Source organism: Myotis yumanensis, unplaced genomic scaffold (genome assembly GCF_028538775.1).
Source record: "Myotis yumanensis isolate MYYU_CA2020_CCGP unplaced genomic scaffold, mMyoYum1.0.hap1 SCAF_12, whole genome shotgun sequence".
Classification (NCBI taxonomy): domain Eukaryota; kingdom Metazoa; phylum Chordata; class Mammalia; order Chiroptera; family Vespertilionidae; genus Myotis; species Myotis yumanensis.
Genome location: NW_027223763.1, coordinates 6,227,968 through 6,242,289, shown reverse-complemented (window position 1 = coordinate 6,242,289; position 14,322 = coordinate 6,227,968). Strand labels below are relative to the sequence as shown.

At 50.6% G+C, this 14,322-nt stretch overlaps 1 protein-coding gene across 6 annotated transcripts in view; it reads left to right on the top strand.

Annotated features, from left to right (window-relative positions):
• RALGPS1 (Ral GEF with PH domain and SH3 binding motif 1) overlaps positions 1 to 14,322 on the top strand; it is a 224,092-nt gene that overhangs the window by 183,673 nt on the left and 26,097 nt on the right. For all 6 annotated transcript variants that reach the window (XM_070430641.1, XM_070430640.1, XM_070430638.1 and 3 more), the window contains exons 9-11: positions 6,109 to 6,246; positions 8,394 to 8,487; positions 12,767 to 12,834. In XM_070430641.1, coding sequence (XP_070286742.1) covers positions 6,109 to 6,246; positions 8,394 to 8,487; positions 12,767 to 12,834 — 300 coding nt within the window. The remainder of the gene's footprint in view (positions 1 to 6,108; positions 6,247 to 8,393; positions 8,488 to 12,766; positions 12,835 to 14,322) is intronic.

Genomic DNA, 14,322 nt, shown 5'->3' with positions numbered 1-14,322 from the left:
AGTCCACGTGCTTGTCCAAGAAACATGGTCTCTGACCACCCAACATGTGACTGCCGGGCCCGCCCCCATTCTGCAGACCTGGGAAACATGTGTCGTGGTGTCAGTAAGCTTCAGCCATTTTCATATATGGAATATTTTTTAAACAAGGGTTTTTTCTGCAGTCCGTGTTTTGCATGGTGGATGTTAATTAGCAGGCACTAATTAATACAGTCTTCTGCATCGTGACAGGGAGCTTGCACCGCCTGCCGAGACCTCCTCCTGCAGTGGGTGGAATTGCTTTGTGCTCTCTTTTAAAAAAAGAAAAAGAAAAAGAAACCCGAATGAGCTGCTTCTCCGTTACTTCATTTGGAATTTGTCAGGACAGTTTATGTGCTCAAACCACACAAGCATAGTTCTGGGGGCCAGCACTCCTCACTTTTGAAGTTTGAAAGTGATCTTTTCAAGGCAGAACAGGAAAACATGGAAAAAAGTCTTTTATCTCAAACTTTGAGAGAGAATGGAAAGCATACGATGGAAATGTGGCATGTTTTATACCGTGAAGGGATTTTTCCCTCAGCACAGCAGAATTCTCCTTATTAAATAGATAGCTGTGTGCGAAAAACCAAAACCAGAGTCGGGATGGCAGTGAGACGGGTGACGGTGGGCGAAACAAGAGAGCAGTGAGTTCTGGGCTTGTGGCGACGCCCGGTGCCAGCCCCGGGCGCTGGCCCTGGCAGGCGGGGCGCCCAGCCTCTAGTGGGCTCTGCTCCATGGAGCAGGGTGTCCGCGGCTTCAGAGAAGGTGTCTGTTCAGGAGAGACCTCCTTTGTCAGCCTGGCTCTCCCGCGTGGGGTCGGAGCGCCTTGTGGACAAACCCTGGTGGGGGGCCTGGACTGCCTGTCAGGAAGAGGGTTTGGCACATGCCCAGCGCTGCCCACCATGGCAGTCTGACGGCACTTCTGTTGCAGCCACAGCAGTGACACCAGCCTGGTGGGACGTGGAAGGAGGGAGCAGAGCAGAAGCATGTGTGGGTAGCTGTCCATCTCAGAGGAGGTCCGGCCTGCAGGCGGACAGCACGGGCAGAAGCTGGCTGCCAGCAGCATCCCTGGGGAAAGCAGGCCACGGCAGGGGTCCTCAAACCCCACCTCTGTGGCTGGGACCTTGTTTCTGTGCCAGCCAGTGACTCCCGGCCCCCCGCGCTCAGCATTGCTCTTCCCAGATCTTTGGAGTCAGACAGGCCTGAGTTCAAATCCTGACCCCCCCTTACAAGCTGTGTGATCCTGGACAAGTCACCTTCCCCTCTAGGCTCTCATTTCCTGGTCTGAGAAGTAGGGACACGAGAGAATCTAGATGCTGTGCTACAAGCAAGGCCTGCCTTCCACTCAGAGTGGCTGTTACTACTATGGTTGTTTCCTCCAACGCATCTGCACCTCCCAGTCCAGCCCCAGTCCCTGGCACCGCTCAGCCCCATGGCAGCCAGGGCCAGTGGCTGGTCCAATTACTGTCCATCTTAACAAGGCCAGTAACACAGTGTCATCTGCTGTAGTAACTGTAGAAATAGGAAAGGAGCTGAAACGGCCCAGCTGAGCCGTCCCAACCCAGATGGAAGCTCCCAGCACTGGCCTGCCTGAGGTGGGTGGCCACCATGTGCTCAGCATCTGGGCGCCATCCTTGGTTATGGCAAATGCAGCTGGTGCATCCCTCCCATGGGGCCTCGCCACGGAGCCAGGCTCGAGGTTAGCTCCGCTCAGCTTCTTGAGCATCTCAGTGGTTCAGGCCCCAGGCCAGCAGAATCCTCATGACCACCGTCATTATTCCCAGGCACAATCAAGGAAACTGAGGCCCTGGGAGGTAAAAAGGCTTGCCTGAGGCCACCCAGCATGGCAGAACCAGGCTTCCAAATCTCCTTGTTCCAAGCCCCACTCTCTCCCACTCATACCACAGCTGCCCATCACGTGGCAGAGTTGGCAGGGCCCCCAGGCCTGGGTGGGCCCACTGACGATGGGACCTGGACAGATACACCATGATGGGTGCCAGGGAGACAGCAGGAGGAAGTGGACGATGTAGGAGGGGAGGTGGCCACAGTACAGTCATGAGCCTTCTTGGAGAGTGTTGACTCCAAAGGAGAAAGCAGGCAGGGAGGGCCTTAGCCTGGAAACCTCTGGGTCCAGCTTGCCTCACCAGCTGCCAGGCCCCGGAGGACTGGCTGCGCTGAAGAAAGGACTAACAGTATGGCAGCCTGGACAGACCTGTGTAGGAACCCTGCCTCTGTCACTTCCCAGCTGTGTGGCCTCAGATAAGCAAAGCGACTCTCAGCTTCAGTTTCTCTCTCTGTGAAGTAGACCTAAAACCTCCCAGACGGTAGTGGTGTTGTTAGGAGTCAGTTATCTGCTCAGTTTTATTATTACCTTCACTTCACTCTAAGTGAAGAACAGCTACAAAATGAGGGTAGTAATGAGGGTACTTCACAAGGTTATTGTATAGATTCAATAAAATATGGCTTCATTCATGCTTTTCTTTTTTTCAACTAATGTTTACTAAGCAGCTCCTGTGTGCTCTGTTCCAGCTGCAGGGATTGAGTTTGTGGAGCAAGACCCCCTTCCTAATTGGGCGGGGGGGGGGGGGGGGTCTTTAAGGCTGATGGGGAACCAGATATTAAATACATGAATGGTACAAATAAGTATAGAATTACAGTTGTGGTGAGTGCGAGCTGTGCACCGGGCTTAGCACAGCACTGGCACAGGACAAGTGGGAGGTGGCTATTTTTATGACTTCGTTATGATTTAGGCTTTTAAATATTTCCAGTTATGGGCTAATAATACTGAAAAGACTTCCCTGGATTTGTGCAGTATTAACTGTGGGAGATTTGCTGCTTGTGGAGTTCTTGTTATGGGAGTAAAAGACTTTATATGGAGGTTCTTTCCAGGCATTGCAGTGGGTCGAGGTCTCTCCAGGTCACCGGGGCCAGGAGGCCTCCTTTGGGAGGTCCCCTCCGTCCTCACCAGGTCCTGGCCGTGGCCTGTACTCTCCGCACCTGGGGAGTGGACAGGTGCTGGAGGCTGCACATTTTGTAGAGGTGGGTGACGAACACTCCAACAGTAGAATTTGCTCTTATTAAGTAGTGAGCTCTCCGTGCCAACAGGGTGCAAGCAGGGGCTGGGCAGTGGGAAAGGTGTGCTGGCCCCTTCGGAGGCAAGCTCTTCCTAGCCTCTGTCTGCAGAGCCAGGGACCTGAGAGGAAGCAGGCGGCCAGCACCCATCTTCACAGGGCGGAGTAGGGCCAGGCCTCCACGCTGGTGTTTTTGGAGGAAAGGCAATTCCCCGTGCGTTTCTGATGGCCAGTAAGTGGGTGGGAACGCAGGTGCTGGAGCCAAACAGACCTGGGCTCAAATCCTGCAGGCTCGCTGGGAGGCTCAGGAGGTTTCTTACTTCTCTCAGCTCTTGTTTTCTCCTTAACCCTCATGGGGTTGATGGGAGGATCCCAGGAGGTTGAAGGAGGATAAGTTTCCATCTGATGGTAAATCCCTGGGAAGCATCAGTCTCTCTCTTCCCCCTGTTCTGCTCCTCGGTGTCTGCTCCTGGGCAAGCGTTCACGCTGCCGCTCAGAGGCAGCTGGGTTCACGTCCGCACCCAGTTCTCATCTGGAACGAAGCCGCCTCATGCCCCTTATCCGTTACCTCCTGCTCAGCACAGAGGAGGCTTTCTGCGGTGCTTAAGCAGCGAGGGGATTTTCAGGACTTCCACTGCTGAAGCCTCGGGGAGGCAATGAGTTACACTGTTAAGAGGAGAGAGGGAACAGGGCAAGGGGAAGAATACATCTGTGGATTCCAACCTACCAAACTTGGAGCTTCTATACAGGGGAAATTATTTCTAATTATTAAAATTTTGGAAACATGATGCCATTAGAAAGGAAGTGGAAATGGTTCCTAGGAGGAGTACCAGCATCTGTTTCTGTGATTTAACGGTTTCCCGTCACAATGAGTAGCAATTTAAAAGCAGATGAGTGACTGACTGACTCATGGAATCCAGCAGCCGCAGTCCACTGCGATGGCAGGAGTGTACTCTGGAGGGGCGGCTTGCGTTCACCTCCCATCGCCATCATTTACCGGCAGTGTGCCTGGAGCTGGTTACATGTCCCTCTGCTTTTCCTTCCCTCCTCTGTAAAATGGGTTGCTGTAGGAATAAATAACACAGTGAATGTGTGTCAATACAGTGCTCGTTTATCCATACAAAACTTTGACGTACCTGATTAATTACATTTGTAATAATTCTTAGTCGTGTAACAGTAAACTTTTAAGGCTATAAATTTTCCTCTGATTATCACTTTGGTCTGATCCTATAAATTTTGACATGTAGTGTTCTTATTGTCATTTTCTTTAAATAGACTTTTTATTTTAGATTATTTGTTTTTTCTTTGGCCTGAACGTTGCTTGTGTGTATATGTGTGCAAGTGTGTGTTTCCCAAATGGTTAGCCTTTTTTCTATATTTATTGTTAAATCTTCCATGTAATATAAGGTCAAAGAATGTGGATAAATATGATGTTTACTTTTTTAAGCCTATTAAACTTTCCTTTACAGTCTAGTATATAATCCATTTTTTTAAAAATATATTTTATTGATTTTTCACAGAGAGGAAGGGAGAGAGATAGATAGTCAGAAACATCGATGGGAGAGAAATATCGATCAGCTGCCTCCTGCACATCCCCCACTGGGGATGTGCCCGCAAGCCAGGTACATGCCCTTGACCGGAATCGAACCTGGGACCCTTCAGTCCGCAGGCCGACGCTCTATCCACTGAGCCAAACCGGTTTCGGCTATAATCCATTTTTGTAAATATTCCATGGGTATTTGAAAAGAATTCTATTTTCATTTATATTCACCAAACTTGTTAATTTTGTTACTCAAATACTATATTTATATTATTATATATCTGTATATGTATGTCTGTATGTGTAATATATCTGTATATGTATGTCTTGTATGTGTATATTTTTGTGCATACACACAAATTCTGGAAGAGACATGCCAAAGGCTCCCTGCATGGTTATGTCTTTGTTGAATTCACTGTTTATTTCTGGCAGTTTTTGCTTTGTATATTTTGATGCAATGTCGCTTTGTGCATAGAAATTTGTAATCATTAGATCTTCTCCAGCACCTGTGCTTTTCATTAATATCAATGATGCCTCTTTGCCTTGTTCAGTGTTTCCTGCCTTGAATTCTGCTTTCCATCGCTACTCCTGCTCAACCCCACAAATATCATGGGTAGAGTGGCAGGACTCGTAAAGGGCTGCTGGCCACCCACTGTTCGTGCACATCCCCAGAGAGCCTGAAGTGCGGCCCTGTGGCCAGCCAGTCAGCTGAGAGCTATGCAGTGCATCACGCTGCGCTGCCAGTCCTCCTCTCCCGGCCCGCCCAGGTGGCCTGTTCCAGATTCCCCCTGAGTGATGCCGAGGCCCAACACTGGCCTGTTTTATATCACATGTTATTTTCTTATTAAGCACCCTCAGGAGAATTTTCTATCTAGCCTTAGTTTTTGTTTTTTTTGTTTTTGTTTTGTGTGTGTGTGTGTGTGTGTGTTTACCAATGACGGTTGCTTTCTTTTATTTCTTCTTTTATCCCTTAGTTAATTTATGATTTTGGGGGTGTGTGTACAGATAGACACCTAGACATGCAGCTAAGTGAATAAATAAAAACTGAATTCAATCCAAATGGTGTTCTCCTGGATAGAATACCCTAGACCTATTAAACTTCATCGGTTGGTGAAAAACACAAGTATTCATTCATCTCTTTTATGTCCTGTTATTTTCCACTTGGGTTACAAGAAAAAAAATCCTTGTTGCTGGAGAGTGTATGAACCAGAAATGCTGAAATCTCGCCAGCGTTCACTTTGGTTGTCACTCGATGCTTGATTTACAGTTGAACGGTCTATGTGAAAAATTAGTAGTCGGGATTGGAATTAAGTCCAAAGAGGATCTCAGTTTTCCCTAAGTCGCCCTTTATATCCTCTAGCAGAGCAGTGCTGTTTTGTGCTATTTTTGTCTGATTAATGGTGAACACTTACCATCATTAAATATCTTCTTTACTTTTAGGGATCTATCTTCTGACTTTTTGTTTTTTTGTTTTTTTTTTAGGGATCTATCTTCTGGATTTAATCTACATTGATTCTGCATATCCTGCCTCAGGCAGCATCATGGAAAACGAACAAAGATCCAATCAGATGAACAATATTCTCCGAATAATCGCAGATTTACAAGTCTCCTGCAGCTACGGTTAGTACCGCTGATTGTTGGAGTGTGAAATGTCACATCACTGAAATTTGAGTCCGGCACCTTATCAGCGAGAAAGCTCTTCCTTGAGCACCAAACATGTGCTAGATTTTTAAACAAATATATTTTATTGATTTCAGAAAGGAAGGGAGAGGGAGAGAGAGAAACATCAATGATGAGAGAGATTCATTGATTGGCTGCCTCCTGCACGCCCCCTACTGGGGATCGAGCCCACAATCTGAGCATGTGCCCTGACTGGGAATCTAACAATGACCTCCTGGTTCACAGGTTGACACTCAATCACTGAGTAATATCAGCCGGACTTACACACTTATTTGATCTTCAGAGATTGTGCAATCAAGATGTTGTCTCCAGAACACAGGGCATGAGCAAACCTCCAGCAGTCTCTGCTTGGGAAGACCAGGGTGGGCTTCCTGCTAGTGGGCTCACTGAAGCAAACAGCCTGCTCATAAGCCCCCCAACAAGGGGTGGGGTGTGGTGTCAGCACTTCCAGACCAGCTGTCCTCTGACCAGAGGAACAGTAAGGAGACTGAGTTCCCAGTGCAGTCCTCACCGCTGAGGCCCTTTCCACTGACAGGTACCTGGTACATAGACACTCACTGTCCCGCTGGCCAGCAGAGCAATTAGAGACTGCTTTGGGGTCAGACAGACTAGGGTTCAGATCTCGGCTCTGCCTCTTGAAAAGTTACTTTCTCGTCTCTGAGTCTAAGGTTTTCTCATCAGTAAACATGGGGACATGATGTGTGCGGAGCCCTGAGCACACCCCGACATTTCATTGGCGCTCAGCAAACGTTCACTTAGTGCCGCTACCTGCACCTGCATCTTCCCCACCATCAGCTTCGGGAAGCAAGTGCCATCCCATTGCAGAAATGAGGACACTGAGGCTCTAGAGCAGAGGTTCTCAACCTGTGGGTCGTGACCTCTTTGGGGGTCGGCACGACTCTTTCACAGGGGTCGCCTAAGACCATCAGAAAACACATATATAATTACATATTGTTTTTGTGATTAATCACTATGCTTTATGTTCAATTTGTAACAATGAAAATACATCCTGCATATCAGATATTTACATTACGATTCATAACAGAAGCAAAATTACACTTATGAAGTAGCAACAAAAATAATTTTATGGTTGGGGGTCACCACAGCATGAGGAACTGTATTAAAGGGCTGCGGCATTAGGAAGGTTGAGAACCACTGCCCTAGAGAAACAAAATGGCCTGTTCAGAATCTCACAGGGGCAAGTGCTCCTTACATTGCCTGACGCACCTCCTGGAAAGCCCGGGCCCTTCCCGCCTCTTTCTGCTGTTCTGCACCACCTCCACCTGTCCCCTAGCTTGTTCTGTCCCACTTTGTGGGTGGGGTGAGTTGGCGTAGAGGATCTTGGAGGGCTTGGGCCCCTCAGTGACTGTGAAGGTCTGCCGAGAGCAGCTGATGTCCGTCACTCCAGGAAATAGACAGTGAAGTGTAGCAGGTTACCTGGGATCAAAACCCAGCTCTGCCACTTCTCAGGGACCTGAGCTTTGCAAGTCGCCACGGCCTCTTCCTCTGTGGACATATTATGTCTCCCAAGTGAGGCAGGTGTGAAGGTTAAAGCAGATGACTCCTGGGAATCTCCTGGTACAGAGCCTGGCACAGAGCAGGCGCTCAAAGCCCATCCGTCTCCCCAGCGGCTGCAGCCCAAGGGGCAGACTCTCCCACTGTGCCAGGGTCTGAAAACCCTCACACCAGCTGGATGAGGGCTTTTCAGTCATTCTTGCTTCTTGTCAAACAGGGGCATGGGAGGCTTGCATATTGCCCAGTGGAACCTGTTTTAGGGCACAGACACCTGGCCTGATCAGTTCTGGAGACCAACTTCCCCCAAAGACCCATCTTTCCCGGCCAAAGACCTGTGGTGCCTCGGGGTGAGGTGTCTATGGCCCAGCCATCTGGGGGCACTCCTCGAGGGCAGAAACCAGGCCTGATGACCCCCCCCTGTGCCCAGTGCCCATCAGCAACTCTAGAAAGACTGAATATATGTCCCAATACCCAAGGAGCATCTAGTGCCAAGATCAGCGATGCCCACATTCTCATGCGGGACCTGGAGATGGGGAAAGACTGAGGCCTCTGGTTCTGTCCACCTTTTGCAGATCACCTCACAACCTTGCCCCACGTGCAGAAGTACCTGAAGTCCGTGCGCTACATCGAAGAACTCCAGAAGTTTGTGGAAGATGACAACTACAAGTGAGTGCCCACTCTCTTTCCTGGCCCCTGCACAATGCAGGTACACAGAATGTGACCTCTGACCCCACCGAGCCCGTGGTGGCGCTGTCTGCCCCATAGATCTGAGGAAGGTGTTTTGTGAACTTCTCAGCTTGGCTCTCTCAAACCACCTGGGTGCTGTGAACGTGGACTCCACGGCTCTGTGAGGTGTGGTGCTCCAGGTCTCACGGGTGACTCGGGGCTGGGGAGGGCAGCCTTCTAGCCATCTCTCCAGGCTGGCAAACGGAGTTCCCCAAGAGTCTGTTTCCTGGACGGGACAGCTCCCTGGGCCCAGCTTTCTGTCGGATACTCGCTGACTGGCACCGGCAGAGGCCCATCTCCATCCCATGTATCCCTACGGAGTAGACTTAGTTCCCACAAGGATCCCTGTGGGCCCTTTGGCCTCATCTTCCACTCACACTGCTCTGGCTTTCGGCTCTTTCTTGTGGCACCTGAGAATTTATCCGGCATTTCTATGTATTTAGAGGGAGATGGAGGATTTTTTGTATCATCTTTGCCATTCTGATTGGACATCCTCTTGGCTCATTGTGAGCTGGAGGTCAACCAGGAGCCTCAGTACATTTCCATGGGATCTGATATATCAAGGCAAATCTCACCATCTTGTAATCCATCATTTACCCTCTGTCAACTTTACATCTGTTCTTTTAATCTCCTCTTACTCTGGTATACCATGATTCCTTTGAGTCCTGTTAGCCAATATATATTTTTTAATCTCTTCCACTTTGGGATCAGCTTGATTACTGTTCATCTAACTCCCTGAAAACTGTAGAGAACAGTGGTCACTAGAGACACCCCTGCGTCTCCCATGATTCACTCCCAGGACCTCAGGAATGACTGTTCATACAGCTGCACGTCTACCAGCTCTGCAGCTGTGGACCAGCCCGCTGTGAGTCAGTCACCTGGGGAGGCTTCTACCCATCTAGATGCTGGGGCGGGGCCTGAACATTTGTGTTTTTTCAAAACGCCGTAGGTGGTTCTGATGATTGGTTTAACCTTGGGAACAAGACATAATATCTTTAATTGTTATTGTATAATATCTTGTTAAAATAGAATATAATATGAAATGTTGATCTATTACATAATAGTAACAAAAATAGATGAAAGCCAGAGATTATCATTAAAGTTATATTTGCCACAAATTGAGCTCATTTTACTTAAAAGCATTTGCTGTGCTTAAAAATGTAGTCCAGAGTGTGAAATTATTCCCACGTAGGTTCTGGGGTAATATTTTCCATTCCTGTGCCAATAGCACAATTAAAGAGACAGTAGCTTTTCATTCACGCTAAGATCCCTTAAGGAGAAAAAGGACCTATAAATGCTCCTGGCTGTGAGAGAATCCTTGGGCAAGCCGCAGGTTGTGAGTAATCGCTCCGTTCCTTCCTAAGGACCCTGAGCACCCCAGCACTGAATGCTGAACCCCCCTCCCCCACTCAGCCCGGACTTCATAGGGGCTCTCTCTGTTGTTGTCACAGTGACAACCAGGGTGGAAGCTGCTTTCTGGCCCCAGGGCCCGACCCTCAGGGAGTCCCTTCCCAGGCTGGGGTCCTGTCCCCGGCTCTGAGTGGCTGAGACATCGGGGCTTGTGATTCTCCTTGAGGAGCCCACACCCCACAGCCCAGCTGGGGACTTGCCTCCCACCCCAAAGGGTGCAGCCGCTGAGCTGAGACCTCAATGACTGCCTTTCTCATACCATGCCCTCCTCTGCTTTGGGGATATTGTGCCTAGGGGCCCACCCAGTGCTTTGTTTTTCTCAGCCTTTAGTTTCTTTTATTTCACGTAAGAAGAATAACCCACATTCCCATTAGCATTAAGTGAGCATAATTCTGGACATTTTTCTCTGCATAGAAAGTGCTTAGATAACACACAGAGAAGGGTGGATAGATGGATGGATGCAAGGCAAGAATCTCTTCAAATGGAATCATGCTACACTTGCTATTTTAATTAAAAGTATTGACTTTAATTTTATTTTAATTTAACCAGAGAAAAGGAACTGAAATAAAACACAAGGAATTATTGCTCTTCAAATAAATATTTCCCCACCACAAGAGATACTATTTCCTAACAGAGCTTCTAAGATTAACAGAAGAGGTCAGGAAAACAGTAAGGGGATTGAGCCCATCAGTTCTGTCTTAACTAGATTCCCACTGTGAGCAGGGTCAGTTCGCTCGCTATGAAAGATGAGAACGTTGGCGTCCGCCCCCCGCCCCTCCCCTGAGCTTCACATCTTCCAGTTTGTTGGTTATATTATTATCACTGCCTAGTCCAAGTTTACAACGTACACATCATGTTCAGGAACCACAGTTCCTACTGTTCAGTGTTTTTAAACAGATTCCGTTCTTACCACCTGCTGTGTCCCCACAGCGTCTCCATTCCTGGGAGCTTTTATTTTAGGTTCGTCCCGCATGTGGGTGATGTCAGTAGGTTCTCAGAGTTGGGCGCGCTCCAATTTCTTTCCTGAACGTGTCTGCTTCTGACCTGCTGGGCTGTGCTCCTTCGCATCTCCCCCAGGACGCGTGGACCCCACTCCCTTGCCGTCCTGCCTTGTAGTTGCTGTAGAGAAGCCTCAAGCCCATCTGATTTTTTCCTCTTGTTGACTGTCTTGCCTGGTCTGCCTGGAGGGGGTGAAGAATTCCCTGAATTTCAAAAGCTCAACCAGGGGCATGCCTCCGAGTGGAGGGTGTTTGGTATCAAATGTGCCTGGAACAAGGTGTGCTCTTTCTTCCGTTCAGAGGAATTCTTTGGTTTCTGTCTCTGCCCCCTGCTGTGTCATTTCTTGGCTTTTCTCTCGGCGATTCTAGGCACCCACGCGTTGTGCTGCCTGCCTTCTGTACCCGTTAGCTTCTTCCTAATGGCTGTCTCGGGTTGTGCTTCTAGTTAGGTCCTCATTCAGTCCTTGGCTGTTCCCTAGGTCTCCGACCCCCTTTTCATCTCACTCCTGTGCGTTATCGTCTCATTTTTCAGGTCTTGTGTTCTCCAGCCCGGGTTCTGCATGACTTATTCTGCTGATGGAAGCACTTGGGTTCCTCGTGCTCCTGGGGCTGCCCCAGGGCTGCTGCGCAACTTGCTCGCTTCCTTTCTCCTTTTTCTGTGAGAGGATGTTTGCTCAGTGGACAGGCCACTCCTTTTCATCTTGCTCCCATTGAGGCTCCGTCTCACTCTTCCATGGCTGCGATAGGGGAGGGACAGCTGACCCTGCACTTGTGTGTGAGTTGGCTGGTTCCCCTGCGGCCAGGGGTTCTCAGTCGGTCCCTCCTGGTGCCTGGGGAACGCAGGCTCAGGCTCCGTGAGGAAGAGAGCAGGCCGTCTGTTTTGGGTATGGGGGCTCTATTTCAGGGTTTCCTCCACCCTGTTGAAGGCTGTCTCCCATTCCAGAAAGGGATCCCCTCAAGTGTGAAATTCTACCCTCATCCCCCCTATGGAGGCTTCCTTTCTGTCAGTCAGCATATCCACCAGGCCCTCCACCCACCCCACCGTTTCTCCCAGCACCTGGGGCCATTCAGAGAAGAGACAGGTAAGGACCAACTCCCGGCCAGACTTCACCACCTCCTTCTCCTTCCTTAGCTGCAAGTTTCTGAAGGTCATGGCTTCCATTCACGCCCCTAACCTTGTGGAGCAGCATCTGACAAGTTTGGTTACTCCTAAGTGTTCCTAAGTGTGTGTTGGTTTTGTTGGGAGACAGGGAGTCTGGCATCTGGCTTCACTCTGTCATTTTCCCCCAGCAGTTCTTAGTTGGTGCTTTTGAAAAATAATAATACTGCGTTGCCAATACTCCTAAGGTGGCCACTGCCTCCTGGCTCTCTGGGGGCAACTGAGAGGAAGTGCCATGCAAGGGTTAAAACCCGGCTTAGGACCAGATCCCCTGCTTCACCACTCGCTGCTTTATGAATTTGGGGAGCTACTCAGCTCGCTGCTCTTCAGCTCCTCATCTGTAGGATGGGATGACATGCCTACCTAGCTCATAGGGTTGTCTAGAGAATGAGCACATGCGTGCCAGCAGAGGATGGGCCATGATCACTCTTTGCTGTGTCGTCCTTAACCATTATTGCTGGGTCGTGGGAACTTGCTGGGGGCTCGGAAGGCAGTTGCTGTGATCTGGAGCAGACCTTGAAGTATTCCTGGGTTTCATGACCATGAGCCTCCTTAACCACAGTCCAGTCTCCCGATTGCAAACATACACATGCTCAGCTCCCCTCCGATGCACCAGAGCCTGACTGATCCTGTGAAAAACCTTTGTTTTCAGACTGTCGCTCAGAATTGAACCAGGAAGCAGCTCTCCAAGACTCGTCTCTTCAAAGGAAGATCTTGCAGGTATTGTAGCCACATCCTATCAAGTGGGGCGAACCCACTGAAAGCCCAAATATGCTGCCAGGTGGGTCCTGACTGTGGAGCCAAAGGGCGCAGTTGTTTGCAAGTTGGCAGACGCAGCTGTCCCTGCTCACAGCCCTCCCGCACTAACCTGCTCAGCTCCCAATCACACGGAACCCCTGGGGACACCTCTGGGCTGGGGCTCCCTGCAAGAGCCTGGGACCTAAAAGCCCCAAGAGAGGCAAGATCAGAACCCCAGCTGAGAGCACGCACAGGGCAGACAGAGAACGGGGTCCTCTCCAGGTCACCAGGGCCCTTCTCGTCAGGCCCCGGCCCTGGAGTTGTCGTGCCTGGGAGGGTGCACAGGAGGCCGGGGTGTTTGGTGCCCCCAGGCACAGATGGCTCACCTCCCTGGAGCCTCAGTCTGTCCACATATTTGGGACACACAGAGCGTCCCCTAGTGATGAAGGGTGCAGGCTGTGAAGTCAGCCCCAGCTTTGCCATCTCCCCTCTCTGATCATCGGTGGCAGTCACTCTGCAGGTTGCTGTGACGCCTGGGCAAGCTCACACCTGTGGAGCGCTCTGCCCACATGGGCTCGTTTGTGGTGAAAGTGCTCCGTCGGTATCACCACGGTGGTTTCTGTTCCTCAGTGTCCAGCTGGCTCTCCGTGCCTGGAGCTGATCTCACTGCTGCCCAGGGTGGGACCAGATTGGGGTCTGGGCCACCTGTGCTTCCTTCTCCTGGTTTGAGCTCAGGTGTCACCAGCCTGGGTTCTAGGCCACTGCAGTGTTGGATCAGCAAGTCCACCCTCTGGGCCTTGGTTTCCTCACCTGTAAAATGAGGGTAATAAACTCTCCACCCCAGGGTCGTGGGGAGGTCAGGATGGAAATGGTACTTGGAAGGCACTCAGTGTGGTCTGACCTAAAACAACCACTAGTGGGCCTCTCACAGATTCCGCCAGCCCTGTAAACCACCCCCACCCCCATCCCCAGCTCCTACCAGCTCCTTCCAGCCCTGTGCCTCTCCCGGCTCCCCCGTCTGTGCTCCTTTATCCCAGGCTGCCTCCCCTCGGACTGCCCGAGGTAAGGGTACTAGAGCTGGCACACAGGTTGCCTGTCCTCGCCCCTTCAGCCCTGGCCTCTGAGCTCCTGGCCGGGCCCTGTGGGCACCTGGCTCTCGAAGCAGCTCCAGAGCCGCCGACTGCTGACTCCGCACTCCCTGGAGGAGCGCTGATGCCAGCAGTTTTCACGCAGCGAGTGAGCCCGGCTCACAGGGGCGTTTCCCACCAATTTTCCAAATCCCTGGCTGCAGCCTGGAAGCAGGACGTGAAGGTTTTCATTGATCACCAGAAGATGGGGGGCGCCTGGAAAGCTTCAGGCTCACTCCTCCATCCTGGCTCCCCACCCCACCCCCAGCCTCAGGTGACAGCGGTGGTGCCTGCAGCCCTGGGACAGCAGGGGTCCCGTGAGGGCAGGGCCAGAGGGACAGCT